The 14,357-nt window shown below is 34.2% G+C and overlaps 1 protein-coding gene across 1 annotated transcript; it reads right to left on the bottom strand.

Moving 5' to 3' along the window:
* Positions 1–2,419: 2,419 nt before the first annotated feature.
* LOC136039464 (actin, muscle) lies at positions 2,420–13,869 on the bottom strand. Its single transcript, XM_065723230.1, has 4 exons — positions 13,722–13,869; positions 9,744–9,895; positions 5,305–5,683; positions 2,420–3,210 (listed from the first exon to the last, which is right to left on the bottom strand). Exons 2-4 carry the CDS (start codon positions 9,867–9,869, stop codon positions 2,585–2,587), a joined length of 1,131 nt encoding a protein of 376 aa, XP_065579302.1. The 5' UTR covers positions 9,870–9,895; positions 13,722–13,869; the 3' UTR covers positions 2,420–2,584.
* Positions 13,870–14,357: the final 488 nt, after the last annotated feature.

The raw sequence follows: 14,357 nt of genomic DNA, 5'->3' as shown, positions 1-14,357 counted from the left end.
GCTAAGCTTAATAAGGAATCAGAAGAAAATTTTTTGGTAGTTAGAAAGGTTGTTTGCTAGGAATTGAGATGTTACATAGGTGAGTTAATAAAAAATTACCATATCAAACATGCCTAGTAGTCTAAACCACCCTATATTTTTTAGTTGAAAACCAAACAGAATGAATTGGACTAGAAATTTTGCAATTCCTACAGAATGATTATGCAAGCGTTCCCCTTATACCATACGTAGACGGTTTAGATATTGGATTTTGGTGGGTCAATGAATCTATACGTCTCTGGACATCCAAAAACACAGCAGCAAATAATCAGAACAGAACAAGAACCAAATATAGAAAATTGGAAAGATTTGTATAGGCATGCTCTGCTAAGTGCATAGCTCGGAAGCCAAACTGAAAATCATGAAAAAAAGCCTTTTGCTTCCAAAAAGGCAAGTACATGGGAAACAATAGTCTTTTAATAAATTTCACTAAACACAGGCATTAAAAATATTGGCCGATGCATTCCAGGTCACTTTGATGTTCGCCTTTATATAACTCAATTGGGCTCGCTTAAGCAAACTTGGAAAAAATATTATCAAAAAAAAAAAAAAATAGGTTTGCAAGTGGAACAATGAATTTAACTACCTTGGTGGTTGTAAAGTTAGGGTCAGATGATGATAAACCCAACTAGACCTACGTTATATGGGCAACGTGAGGTGTTGCGGCAACGTTTGTTTGGCTTTGCAGAGGAAAGTGTTGTGAGAGCAACACTTTGGTTTTGTTTCCTCGCTTTGATTAAACGCTGAAGTTGTTAATCTCTAAGGATTTTAAAATAAACAAGTCTACTACATGGCTTGCCACTGGAACCAAATTGGTATTACCATTCAATGCACCGGAAACAAATAATAGGCACACCAACTAGCGAGTGTTGCGAACCACTCATTGCCGAAGATGATTATGAGCTAACAGCCGACTGTTGCTTAAAACTCTCCTCCTATATGTCTCACAATTGGTATCGGCCTATTTTTGGTTTCTTTTGTGTACCTTACTATTGAAATTGTCAACCCCTTTACACCTTTTTGTTTCTGTAAATTTTTCTATTTATCACTCGAAGAAGATATATTGGCTGTGGGGGTGGGTAACTGCCGCATATATTTAACGCTTATAGATTTAGTCCATCTTCAATTTGAAACTGATGCCTGCCTACTTGCCTGCTAGAACTAAGCTTTCCCATCGAAAGCAGAAACATAGTTTGATGAAACAAAAGCTTGACTACATAACTTCAGATAGTTCTCTCTGACATGGCTATGAAACTCCATTTCACTTTACACACTATAGGCTCTGGCTCAAGGACAAGTAAAAAACATCCTTTTTGGCTCCAGGCATGAGTTCTACGAAGCTTTCCAAAATGTAATGTCATATTCATCAATCTGGCCTAAGGTCCAAACTTTTCTTAAGAACCGCAGAGGTTAGACCCTGACCACTTTCTAGGAATAAGATGAAATCAGGATGCTAGAAAAAAATATGACAAAACCAAAGTGTTGCTCTCGCAACACATTAACCTTTAACAATTTAGTTGTTTCTAACTAATAAAAACTAGTTCTATGACCACGAACTGGTTATTGCACTAGTATTCCCTTGTTCGCTGAATACTTTTGTTTATTATTGTTTCAAAGCTGTTATGAAGCAGCAAAATTATATTAAATCAAGTTTTTACATCAAGTCTATATATAGAATACGCATTAGCCTCAGTAGATCTGATGCGTTTTCATTTCTTATGGCTGCTCTGTCGTAGTCTAGTAGCCTGACATGATATCTGCCCAGTGTACAGCTGCTCGGGGTTTGAGTCCGAGCGTTTGGACTTATTGGTGTGTAGATGGCAGAGAAGATGATTGGTGTGTAGATGGCAGGAGTAGATGGCAGATACGAAAAGTTTTCACCAATTCTTTAGCCGCAGGTAAAATAACAACGCAGCAAGCTTGTGATAATAGTGTCAGTTATGCTATAAAACAGTCAAATACTCTAATAGCTAAATTCTTTTCATATTTGACAACCACTCTCGCTAAAAAAGGACTTGAAGAAGTAGGATACTGTTGCTTTCCACTTTTTGCAAAAGAATACTAGAAAATCTTTATTCATTAAAGCTCCGAGCTCATATCTACCTCTGCAAGTGCTTTTATAACCTTTTTAATCATTTCTTACAGAGTTTCCAGATAACCTAAAATGCGTTTTAATTTAATTTACTTCTTTAGGTTAATAAGTCGAACTAGTTTTCGTTATATGCCCAAAAGGAGTAGAAGAAAGAAACTGTTTCTTATCTCGCACATCATTATTGACCATGTTAGTAATCTACGTCGCATTTGGGTCTTTGTCATTTTGAAAATTTTCTTATAATATAATTATGTTTTGAGTAGTCTTACACTAAGATGAAATAGGAAATAGGACATCAAGCATTTTATTTCTCATATTTAAAACAAAACAAGATATGATCTAGATACAGGAGCCCTATGTATAAATAGGCAACATGGTGCTCAAATGTGGCCAATTTATTTTTCTGAGGACTCCAGCAAAAATATCACATCAATATAGAAGGAGTGAAGAAATTTAAAAGCATTTGCGGTGAACAATTCCTGGTCCAGATTCATCATATTCCTGTTTTGAGATCCACATCTGTTGGAAGGTGGACAGAGAAGCCAAAATGGAACCACCGATCCAAACTGAGTATTTACGCTCAGGTGGGGCAATGATCTTAATCTTGATTGTTGATGGAGCTAGGGCAGTTATTTCCTTTTGCATCCTATCAGCAATACCTGGGTACATGGTGGTACCACCAGAAAGAACCGTGTTGGCATACAAGTCTTTACGAATGTCGACATCACACTTCATAATTGAGTTGTAGACAGTCTCGTGGATACCGCAGGATTCCATGCCCAGGAATGATGGCTGGAAGAGGGCTTCGGGACAGCGGAAACGCTCGTTACCGATTGTAATAACTTGACCGTCTGGTAATTCATATGATTTTTCTAGAGAAGTAGAAGCAGCTGCAGTTGCCATTTCCTGTTCGAAGTCAAGGGCGACATAGCAAAGTTTTTCCTTTATGTCACGGACAATTTCACGCTCAGCAGTGGTGGTGAAAGAGTAACCTCGTTCAGTCAAGATTTTCATCAAATAATCAGTCAAGTCACGGCCAGCAAGGTCAAGACGGAGAATGGCATGAGGAAGGGCATAACCTGAAATGAAATAAACCTATTTTATCTTTGTAGTCACTAATATTTGATGTGGAACAAATGATAATTATTCTTTTCATTTTTAATTTTTATTTAACTTCAATGGAGTAAACTTTGTTTAGGGCTTTCAATTCAAATGCTCTATTTAGTATTGTTTCTTAACAGTACCCTAGCTAAGAGCCTCTCAGATTACCTTTATGACTGTGTTTTAAGCGAAGTATTTAATTTTAGGGCATATAAAAGAGTTAATATTTAGAAAAATAAACATATAAAAAATTAAATAGTATAAGACACTTTACCCTAGTTAAATCCCAACATCCGGGCACACTTTAAACAGTTTATTTTAGAAGGGGGAAGATATTTGTCTAAATTCTGGAAAAATTTTAAATAGTCAAAATTTATAAAAAAAAGGGGAGAATCATAATTAAATTAAATTAAATTCAGCCGGTGTCAATTTAAAGCAAATTTTGAGTCATATTTTAAATTTTTGCTGTAAAATCTATTAAAGTTCTCCTTCTCGTCAGGGACTTTCTGGTCCCAGTTATTGGGGGGTACCCAGTTTCAGCAATTAAAATGGAAATTTTAGGCTGTAACACGGATAAAAGTTATATTCAGTAAATTATGTGTACAGTCCAAACTTATCTGAAGTGATTATTACACATCTTTGCAATGTGAAAAATCACTGGAGGGGACTTGAACCACCGATTTTCCCTATGAACAATCCATATTACAAAAGTTTTCTTGTTTATTTGTTTTTTTTTTGTAGCAACTCCTGGTTAAGGTTTAAAATTATTTTTCTTACTAAGCTCGTTCCATTTAGAAGTGGCACACATAACAAAATTTAACTTCAATTTTTAGAAACTGGTAAGCCTGGAAACTTGACATTATATAGGTAGCTTTAAATAGAATAGTCCTTTGAAGAATGGAATTGCTGAGTTAGCTTAAGACGATTTCGAGAAAAGGTGATTGTATGAACTTTGGAAGGGGCTCATTGGATTGGGAATCAGAAGTTCTAGTGCCGTTATTAAGATTCAGAGGGATAAAAAGGTGAGTGCCCCCCCACACACCTCGTGGTTTCTCATAAAAAAATCTGAAAAAATTTGAGGTGGCCATTCCTTGTTACAGAAACTTCGAAAAGTGCTCATTCAATAGGCAATCAAAAGGGCTAGTGCCCTTTTTAAGAGTAACAAGAGATTGGAGGGCAAGCAGCCCTTCTCTCAAGCCCGTTCATTTTCCAAACACATCCAGTCAAAACTTTGAGATAGCCATTTTGTTTGGCATAGTAGAACGGTCCAACAACTCTGTCCTTAGGGACATAAGGCATGTCAACCCCCGCTTTGAGTTTTCGTTTGGAGTTTCTTTTATTTATTGACAGTGATTTGTGGTAGTTTTACGCTTGGAAGATTATTTGAGTTTGTTTTTCTTATTCTTGGCTCAATGGAGCTCTTTACTTTTCTTTGAACAACTTTTTTTTGTGGAAAAAGTTTTTTAAAATTAATTTATGTTCGTTTTTTAGTGACATGATCTTTTTCATGGAAAAAATAATATTTGCATCTCTTCAGTTTTTTCCATAAGAATTCATAGTATGGGTTGCTATTTGTATGTTGGGGAAACTTTTTCAACAATTTTTAATCCTGACACAAATAGTATTTTTTAATTTAATTTTATAGCTTCCGAAGTTGACCTGAAAAATAAAACTCAATATAATCTCCAAAACATTCAATTTGACAAAGCTATTTATTGCGTCAGTCGTTTGTAAATAAGAAGTGCAAAAAGAAGAATGATTTTGAGAAAACTAACTTTATAAAACGATGTATATTATATATATATATATATATATATATATATATATATATATATATATATATATATATATATATATATATATATAAAGAAAATTATAAAAGGAGAATACTATGATTAGTAGATTATTATTTCAAAGGCCCTGCAGTCTTTCTTGGGATTTCTCCCCTTGGGTTTATATTCCGTACTTCTACTAGGGACTGTAAAGTCTAATGCCGTATCCTTTACCTTTTTTTTTTACACTTGGAAAGGTATTGTATATTCAAAATGAATTTTATTATTCAAAGAACATACCTTCATAGATGGGAACGGTGTGAGAAACACCATCACCAGAGTCGAGGACAATACCAGTTGTACGACCGGAAGCGTAGAGTGAAAGTACGGCTTGGATGGCAACATACATGGCTGGGCTGTTGAAGGTCTCAAACATAATCTGAGTCATCTTCTCACGGTTAGCTTTTGGGTTAAGGGGGGCTTCAGTAAGCAATATTGGGTGTTCTTCTGGTGCAACACGGAGTTCATTGTAAAATGTGTGATGCCAGATCTTTTCCATGTCATCCCAGTTTGTGATAATACCATGTTCAATAGGATATTTTAAAGTGAGGATACCTCTTTTGCTCTGAGCTTCATCACCGACGTAGCTATCTTTTTGACCCATACCGACCATGACACCCTAGGAAATAAAATACTTCTTAAGTATAAGTTCAAAGTGTGTTTTAGATTTTTCTGCATAGCCTAGTCACAGGTATAATCGCTTAAGCAAGCTAAACATCTCTTAATTGATTCAGCGGCAAATCTAGGGGTACAGACAGGGAAGGGATGTAATGTTGGGGCTATACATAGAAGGGCATTGGGGTATCGTGAAGGAACTTCACCTTTAATATTTCGAAGGACTGCAAAAGTTAGATTTTCTTCTAGAAATATGCTTTATGAAATAGAAGTTACTGTTTATGCCACAATAAAATGTTGTCTGATTTATTAATTCAAAATTTAGCCTACTTACCTAGCTTACTAAGAAGGTTAGAATAACTGAGATTCTCCCCAAATGAAAGTTAGAAAAGTTAACCTAGGCATGGGTGCCCGTAAAGGAGGTACAGGGAGCTTGATTCCCCTTCCGGATAAATAAGGAGTGACCGTGGGGGAAAATACTGAAAGAGAAAGACTATGTTTTTTCGGATGAAAAGCCTTTTTGTACCTTTTCCGACCTTTTTTTTTCCGCAAAATTATGCTAAATCATTCTCTTTTGATGAGGGTAAAAGACGATGTATATATATATATATATATATATATATATATATATATATATATATATATATATATATATATATATATATATATATATATATTATATATATATATATATATATATATATATATATATATATATATATATATATATATATATATATATATATATATATATATATATATATATATATATATATATATATATATATATATATATATATATATATATATATTTCTCGAAAATGACTCTACAGTTTTTCGGGAAAATTGGCACCCGAATATATATTCTCGGAAATGACTCTACAGTTTTTCGGGAAAATTGGCGGCCTGGTATATTATGGCCTAAGAAAACGATTTAGATTGGTCAAAAGTTTGAGAAAATTCATTAAAAGCCTTAATTTTTGAAAAAAACTATTTATGTGAGTGACGTCATTTTTGTATACATCAGTATTGCGATGACGTTGTCACAATTGTAACACTTATGTAGAAAAATGGACGATTTTTATGTATAGAAAAGTTTTCATTAAATTCCTCTAAGAGAAAAAAAAACTAGTAACTTCAAATATATTTGGATATATTTTGACAAGGGATTGCAACAATTCAAAAGCCAAAAAGAAAGCAAAAAGTTTGACGCTTAGTAGAAATCGTTGCCAGAAATCGAACTTGCGGTAAAAATCACATATCTTTGAATAGAAAAAGCATTAAAAGACAAAAAATTGCGTAAAGAGCAAAAAACTGGTAATTGGAAAAAAATTGCTATATTTATTTATTCATACAATAGCTTATAAGCTACAAACTTGTAAGCATATATTAACAAGTCAACATATAAACATATATGTTTTCACAAGGGATTAAAAGAATTCAAAAACCTTAAAAAAGAAAATCAAAAGTTTGAAATCTAGTAGAAATCGTTATTAGAAAAACATCATTATCGAATTTCTTTTCATAAAAGTATAAGCAATGTCTTTTTGAGACATGAAAAAAAGTTAAAAAGAAATTTAAATTCAGTTCAGAATCGCTAAGGCTATTATGTAAACTACAAAATTATTTACCGGGTCTCAGCAATAATTTAATTTTTTAATTCAAACTGTAAAAATACCTGAAAATTTTAAAGTTATTTTTTTTGTTAGATAAAATCGACTCGCAACGTGATTAAGCTTACAGGTTTGAAAGCAGCAAGTTATATAATGTCAGTAGGAAGGCCCAAAAAAGAAAAAGTTTCAATTATTGCAAATGATGATTCCACATTTTGACCAGGGATTACAACAATTCAAAAACCTTTAAAAAGAAAACCAAAAGTTTCAAGCTTAGTACATATTGTTGTTAGAAATAGGACTAGTCTCAATAACCAAATCCTTTTAAAAAAGACTAAAGTATGAAAAGACATTGAATTGTGTAAAGAGCAAAAAACTAGTAATAGCAAAAATATTTTTATATATTTTAACAAGTGACAACAACAATTCTAAAACCTTAAAAAAGAAAACCTTTTTGAACGCAACCAGTTATATAATGTCAGTAGGAAGGCCTAAAAAATGAAAATTTGCAATTATTACTAATGATTATTCTCTAGTTTGACAAGGGATTGCTACAATTCAAAACCCTAAAAAGGGAAACCAAAATTTTGAAGCATAGTACATGTCGTTGTTAGAAATTGGACTCCCTTCAACAATCAAATATATTTGAACAGACTTAAGAATGAAAAGAATGAAAAATTAAATGCAAAATTAAGAATGAAAAATTAAATTCCTTAAAGACAAAGAAAATCTTTGTGTAGATTTTCACAAGGGATTAACCTACAACAATTAAAAAACCTTAAAAAGTAAACCAAAAGTTTGAAGCTTAGTAGAAATCGTTGTTAGGAATTGGACTTGCTTTAACAATCGAATATCTTTGAAGACACATTATTAAAAGACGTTAAACTGCGTAAAGAGCAAAAAACTGGTAGTTGCAAAAATATTTGTATATATTTTAACAAGGGATATCACCAATACAAAAACATCAAAAAAGAAAACTAAGAGCTTAAAGCTTAGTAGATATCGTTGTTAGAAATCATACTAGCTTTAATAATGAAATATCTTAGAAAAGATACAGTAAATTGCGTAAAGAGAAAAAACCGGTAAATACAAAAACATTTGTATAATTTTTAACAACAATTCAAAAACCTTAAAAAGGAAAACCTAAAGTTTGGAGCGTAGTAGATATCGTTGTTAGGAGTCGGAATCGCATTAATAATTAAATATCTTTGAAAGGATCGCAATATGAAAAGACAGCAAATTGTCTGCGGTTAGAAGACAAGCGACAATGAGAATCCATATATAGAAGCCTGCCGCAATTCGGATACCGGGTCCTGGCAAAAGATGTGCGCCCACGAAAGAGGTAGAGTCAATAAACTTAGATATAGTCATTGAATCACAGGTTCAATACGTATTAAGCGACTTTGTTTTGAATATTATAGCAGCGATTAGACTATCCTTAATATTTTGGGCTTCCCTAAGTTTCCTCGCAGAAAAAATAAAGTTGGGTTATCCAAGATCTCCCAGAAGATTAACATTAACGAAAATTGACGGTTTGTATTTCGTGGTGACGTTCGTGTATCTACGAACTGCACTTTACGCGAACATTTTTAGAGCTCAATTTCCATTCGGGAAAATTTGGGGAAACCTCGAGAAATTTGGGGATAGCGGAAGCAATATAATTTAGTTTATTGAAATGCCTCTCAGTTTGGAGCATTAACAATAAGAATTACTTTAATATACTCGCTTACTTACCATAATACTGATCGTTTGTAGTCATTTTATTCACTTTTAACACCAGCTGTAGCTCCGACTATGAATTGATCATCAGTGTCGAATACAGCTAAGTCAACGGTGTACCTAACACAAACTGGGACTTATTTACAAACTAGCGAAAAATTGAAATGTTTTACTTGCATGCAACTTTTCACATCTCATGTTAGAATTTAAAACCTAGCTTGTTTTAACTTTGTTGTTAACAAGTTGGCCAGCGAAGCCGTCTTAGCTTCCATCCCATATTCGTTGCCAGCAGAAAGCTGCTAGAGAGATATTCACTAGGAGAGAATAATTGTTAGACTTAGAAAGTGAATCCAGGTTGCTAGTCGATAGTGTTTTGTAGCACCAAATACAGTTGATTACATCCACGTCTGTAAACAATCTATGAATTTCAGTGTTCTCTTTATTTCGTAAATCAAATACTTTATGGAATAGTTTGTTCAAAAACATAGCAAAATCATAATTGAAATGCAGCTCCTAATTTTAATTTATTGAAATAAGTTGACCAGAACAATGGAAGCGTGGGCTAATCGTTGAAATAACTTGATTTTCCTCAAAATTTATGGTAATTTTTAGACTTATAAGCAAGCCAGTTTCAGTGTTCATTGGATATCCCCAACTCGCGCTCTTTGCTGTCGAGATCCGGCTTGTCTCAAATAACCCCTTAAATTAAGGACCAAATTATGAACACAGTACCTGATGACGAGGTCGGCCAACTATTGAGGGAAAGACAGCACGTGGGGCATCATCTCCGGCAAAGCCGGCCTTGCACATACCGGAGCCATTGTCCACAACCAAAGCCGCTACATCATCGTCACACATGATTAATCCTTTTTAAATATTTGACCCTGTAACAGAAATTGGTCGGTTTAAGATTATACGCTAAACACACCAATTAAAAAAGTGATTTTTTTTTTAGCCATCCTAGAGCTTCAAATTGACATAAGCTCTATTCAAGACACCATGCATTGATCATAATATATATATATATATATATATATATATATATATATATATATATATATATATATATATATATACTGCATTCGGTGCACACCACTTCGGGGCAAATTCGAAAATTCGAGGCCCCTATCCCATCAAATAAAAGTTAAAAGGTTTCGTTTTGGTTGCACAGAGCCCCAGTACGCATTATTTACGCTAATACGCATGCGAATATACGATTCTACGGTTAAAGTTTTCCGTGAGTTATTGAACATGAGGAAATTGGGACAGATATAGCATTTTCGTTCTTGTTCCCAGAGCGTGTCTAAATTTGGCCTTGTCGCATCTCCTAATGAATGTGGTAACAGCGATGTAAACGACAGAATGTGCCAAGTTTTGGGGTTCTATTTTAAACTCTTTACTATATCCAAGACTTTTGGTGTCATTGGTAAAGAATATGTACACTTTTTATTTGTTGATATTTTTCTTGGATTGGTAAACTTAAACAGTGTTTGAATGTTATTTCCTCTAGTATTTGTCTTTTTCTATAATCTTTTTTTTCAGTGGAAAATCCGTTTTCAATTTAGGTTTTAAAATTTCGCCAGAACTGATTTGATCAAATTAATCATATTGTATTAATCACATGATGATAACATAATACTTTAGAAACAAAATTATTTGAACTACGACAAAGAATTGTGAAAAGCAGTCCGCGCAGAACACATACCTAACCGAACAGAGCCAAACCTAACCCCTAACCACCTCCATATTAAATATTTAATAAAAATATACATACATCGTGGTTTTTCTCTCAAAATTCACTCAAAATAAGGCATTTGGTAAATTGCCACCCCAATAATGTGGATAAAAATATTCCATGTCCCTTGACTCTCAGGACATGGATCCCTCTTGCTCCTCCAATAAAATACTGGAGATTCACCCCCTGAGTACGCTCCGTTCAACAGATGAGTATCATAAGTAACTTTTTGATGCTAGAGGTAAATTACTTCTGGAAGTGACAAAATATGCAATCATTATTGCAGTGGCAGCTAGAGTCAAACAGTTCGTGGTAACGAACTTCAAACAGTTCGTGGTAACGAACTGTAGTAAGGAGCGACCCGGCTCAAGAGTAACCAAAACTCTAAAAAATGGAATTTTGATGCCAATACCTACATCAAAAGAATCGCATTTTAATGCTGATTTTAAATATATAAGTTTCATCAAGTTTAGTCTTACCCATCAAAAGTTACGAAGAAAATTTGCGTTATTTTAGAAAATAGGGGGAAACGACCCCCAGAAGTCATAGAATCTTAACGAAAATCACACCATCAGATTCAGCGTATCAGAGAACCCTACTGTAGAAGTTTCAAGCTCCTATCTGCAAAAATGTGGAATTTTGTATTTTTTGCCAGAAGGCAGATAACGGATGCGTGTTTTTTTTTCCCAGGGGTGATCGTACCGACCCAGTTGTCCTAGAATGTTGCAAGAGGGCTCATTCTAAAGGAAATGAAAAGCTCTAGTGCCCTTTTTAAGTGACCAAAAAAATTGGAGGGCACCTAGGCCCCCTCCCACGCTAATTATTTTACCAAAGTCAACGGATCAAAATTCTGAGATAGCCATTTTATTCAGCGTAGTCGAAAAACCTTATAACTATGTCTTTGGGGACTACTTACTCCCCCACAGTCCCCATGGGAGGGGCAACAAGTTACAAACTTTGACCAATGCTTACATATAGTAATGGTTATTGGGAAGTGTACAGGTGTTTTCAGGAGGATTCTTTTGGTTGGGGGAGGGGTTGAGAAGAGGGGGATATGCTGGGGGAACTTTCCATCGATAATTTGTCATGGGGGAAGAAAATCTCCATGAAGGGAGCGCAGGATTTACTAGCATTGTTTAAAAAAAAAATGAAAAAATAAATATGAAAAAGTTCTTTCAGCTGGAAGTAAGGAACAGCATTAAAACTTAAAACAAACAGAAATTATTACCCATTTGAGGGGCTCACCTCCTCCTAATACCTCGCTCTTTACGCTAGAGTATTTTTAGTAATTTCAACTATTTATTCTACGGCTTTTGTGATTCTGGGGTCATTCTTAATGCATTGGGACAAAATTTAAGCTTTAGTGTAAAGAGCGAGGAGCTGACAAGGGGGCGAACCCCCTCATTTGTGTAATAAAAATATGAGAATACAAAATTTCTTTACGTAAGCTAATTTATAAGTTACGTAAATCTTTTACTAATAAAAATATTCGTAATAAATTAAAAGTTCTAGTTGCCTTTTTAATTAACCAAAAAATCGGAGGGCAACTAGGCTTCCTCCCCCGCTCTTTTTTTCTCAAAATCATTCGATCAAAATTATGAGAAAGCCATTTAGCCAAAAAAAAATTTTGTTACTTAAAAAGGCCACGATAACTTTCAATTTTATTTACGAACGTTTTATTAGTAATAAATGTACGTAACTTTCGAATTAACTTATGTAACGAACTTCAATACTTGTTTATTTCATTACTTATATGAGGGGGTCAAAACATCGCTCTTTACGCTAAACTTCGAATTTTGTTCCAATTCTTTGAGAATGACCCCTGAATCACAAAGGCTGTTTAATTAGAACAAATAGCTCTTTTGAAATTACTAAAAATACTTTAGCGTAAAAATCGAGGTATCGAGGAAGGGACGAATCCCCTTTTAAACGTAATAATTTTTTTCGTTTTGAGTTTCAATGTTGTTCCTTACTTTCAGTTGAAAAAACTGTTTTTATTTCATTTATAATTGTTTTTTTTTAATAATGCAGGAGAATTCATGCATCATGGATTCTCCTTCATGAAAATTCTTTTCCTCCATGATAGATTCCTCCATAGAAAAGATCCTCTAACTTAACCCCCGACTCCCCCCCCCACCAGAAAAATCCTACCCGGAAACGTCTGTATCAATGCCGAGCAATCAATACTGTATGTAAACAATGGGCATAGTTCATAACTTGAAGCCCTTCCCCTGGGACTTATAGGGGATTACGTCGTCCTCAAAGAGATGGTTATTAGAATTTTTGACTATTCAGAATAAAAATGCTATCTTAAAATTTGGATCCGGTGACTTTGAGAAAAATTAGTGTGGGAGGGGGCCTAGTTGCCTTCCAATTTTTGGTCACTTAAAAAGGGCACTAGAACTTGTAATTTCCGCTAGTATGTGCCCTATCACGACATTCTTGGAACACTGGGTCGATATGATCACCCCTGAAAAAAACAAATAAAACATGCATCCATGAACTTTTTTATGGCAAAATATACAAAATTCCACACTTTTTCAGATATGAGCATGAAACCTTAACAGTAGGGTCTGAATCTGATGGTGTGATTTTCATTAGGGTTCTATGACTTTTAGGGGGTGTTTTCTCCTGTTTCCGAAAATAAGACAAATTTTCTCAGACTTGCAAATTTTGATGAGCAAGACTAAACTGGATGAAACTTATGTATTTAAAATCAATATTATAATTTGATTCTTGTGATGTATCTCTTTTTACCAAATTCCCTTTTTAGAGTTTTTGTTACTATTGAGCCGGGTCGCTCCTTATTACAGTTCGTTACCACGAACTGTTTGATATGAACTCGTAATCCTGATTTCCAATGGATCAGTATTTTCATGATGTAGGTTTCAGTGGAACAGCATAATTACAATCTAAACTACAAATTTACAGTCCGGCTTATCAGTAGAAAAGACAACTTATACAAAATTTCATACCTTGAAGTAAACTATGGACTCCTGGTTTGCACTGTGCCGACTTTTGGACTAATCTTAAACTTCCACGAGAAATATCATAAAATTTAAGAGAATCGTGTGTCCTCGAATCCAAAAATATGTACAGCGGAGAGCAACGGAGTTTGTTTCTAAGAGAGAGGCAAATATGGCCTTCTCGCTAGCCTTGCATAAATAAACGTTGTAGGTGGCTGGGAATAAACACATTTTGAAATTTGGCAGATAATTTTTGTGGAAGCTAATATGTTTTAAAGTAGATGATGGTATAACTTTTGTTTGGATCAGAGACCGTAGCAAATACTGCTTTAGATGAGGGAGGGATGAACACATTATTTCCCTTTGGTTAGGGAGGGAGGTCGAAACAAGGTAAAAGGCAAGATTTAGGAAAACTATGGGAATATAGGGAAGTTTTTGGCATTTGGAATGAGGCACGCGTCTGATAAGAGGCCTCCACTTGTCCCTGAATTTTTAATAATAATTAGCATGTTTATATTTAATTATTGAGGAATTACTTTTTAAGAATCATTGCAATATAGGCTTAAGTACCCATAAGAGAATAATGGGGGACAAGATAGTGGTTACCCCCTCCCCCATAGGATCGCCAACAATACATAAACAAAT

Source organism: Artemia franciscana, chromosome 19 (assembly GCF_032884065.1).
Source record: "Artemia franciscana chromosome 19, ASM3288406v1, whole genome shotgun sequence".
NCBI classification, from domain to species: Eukaryota; Metazoa; Arthropoda; class Branchiopoda; order Anostraca; family Artemiidae; genus Artemia; species Artemia franciscana.
The sequence above is the reverse complement of the archived record's forward strand: the minus strand, read 5'-3'. Positions and strand labels throughout refer to the sequence as shown.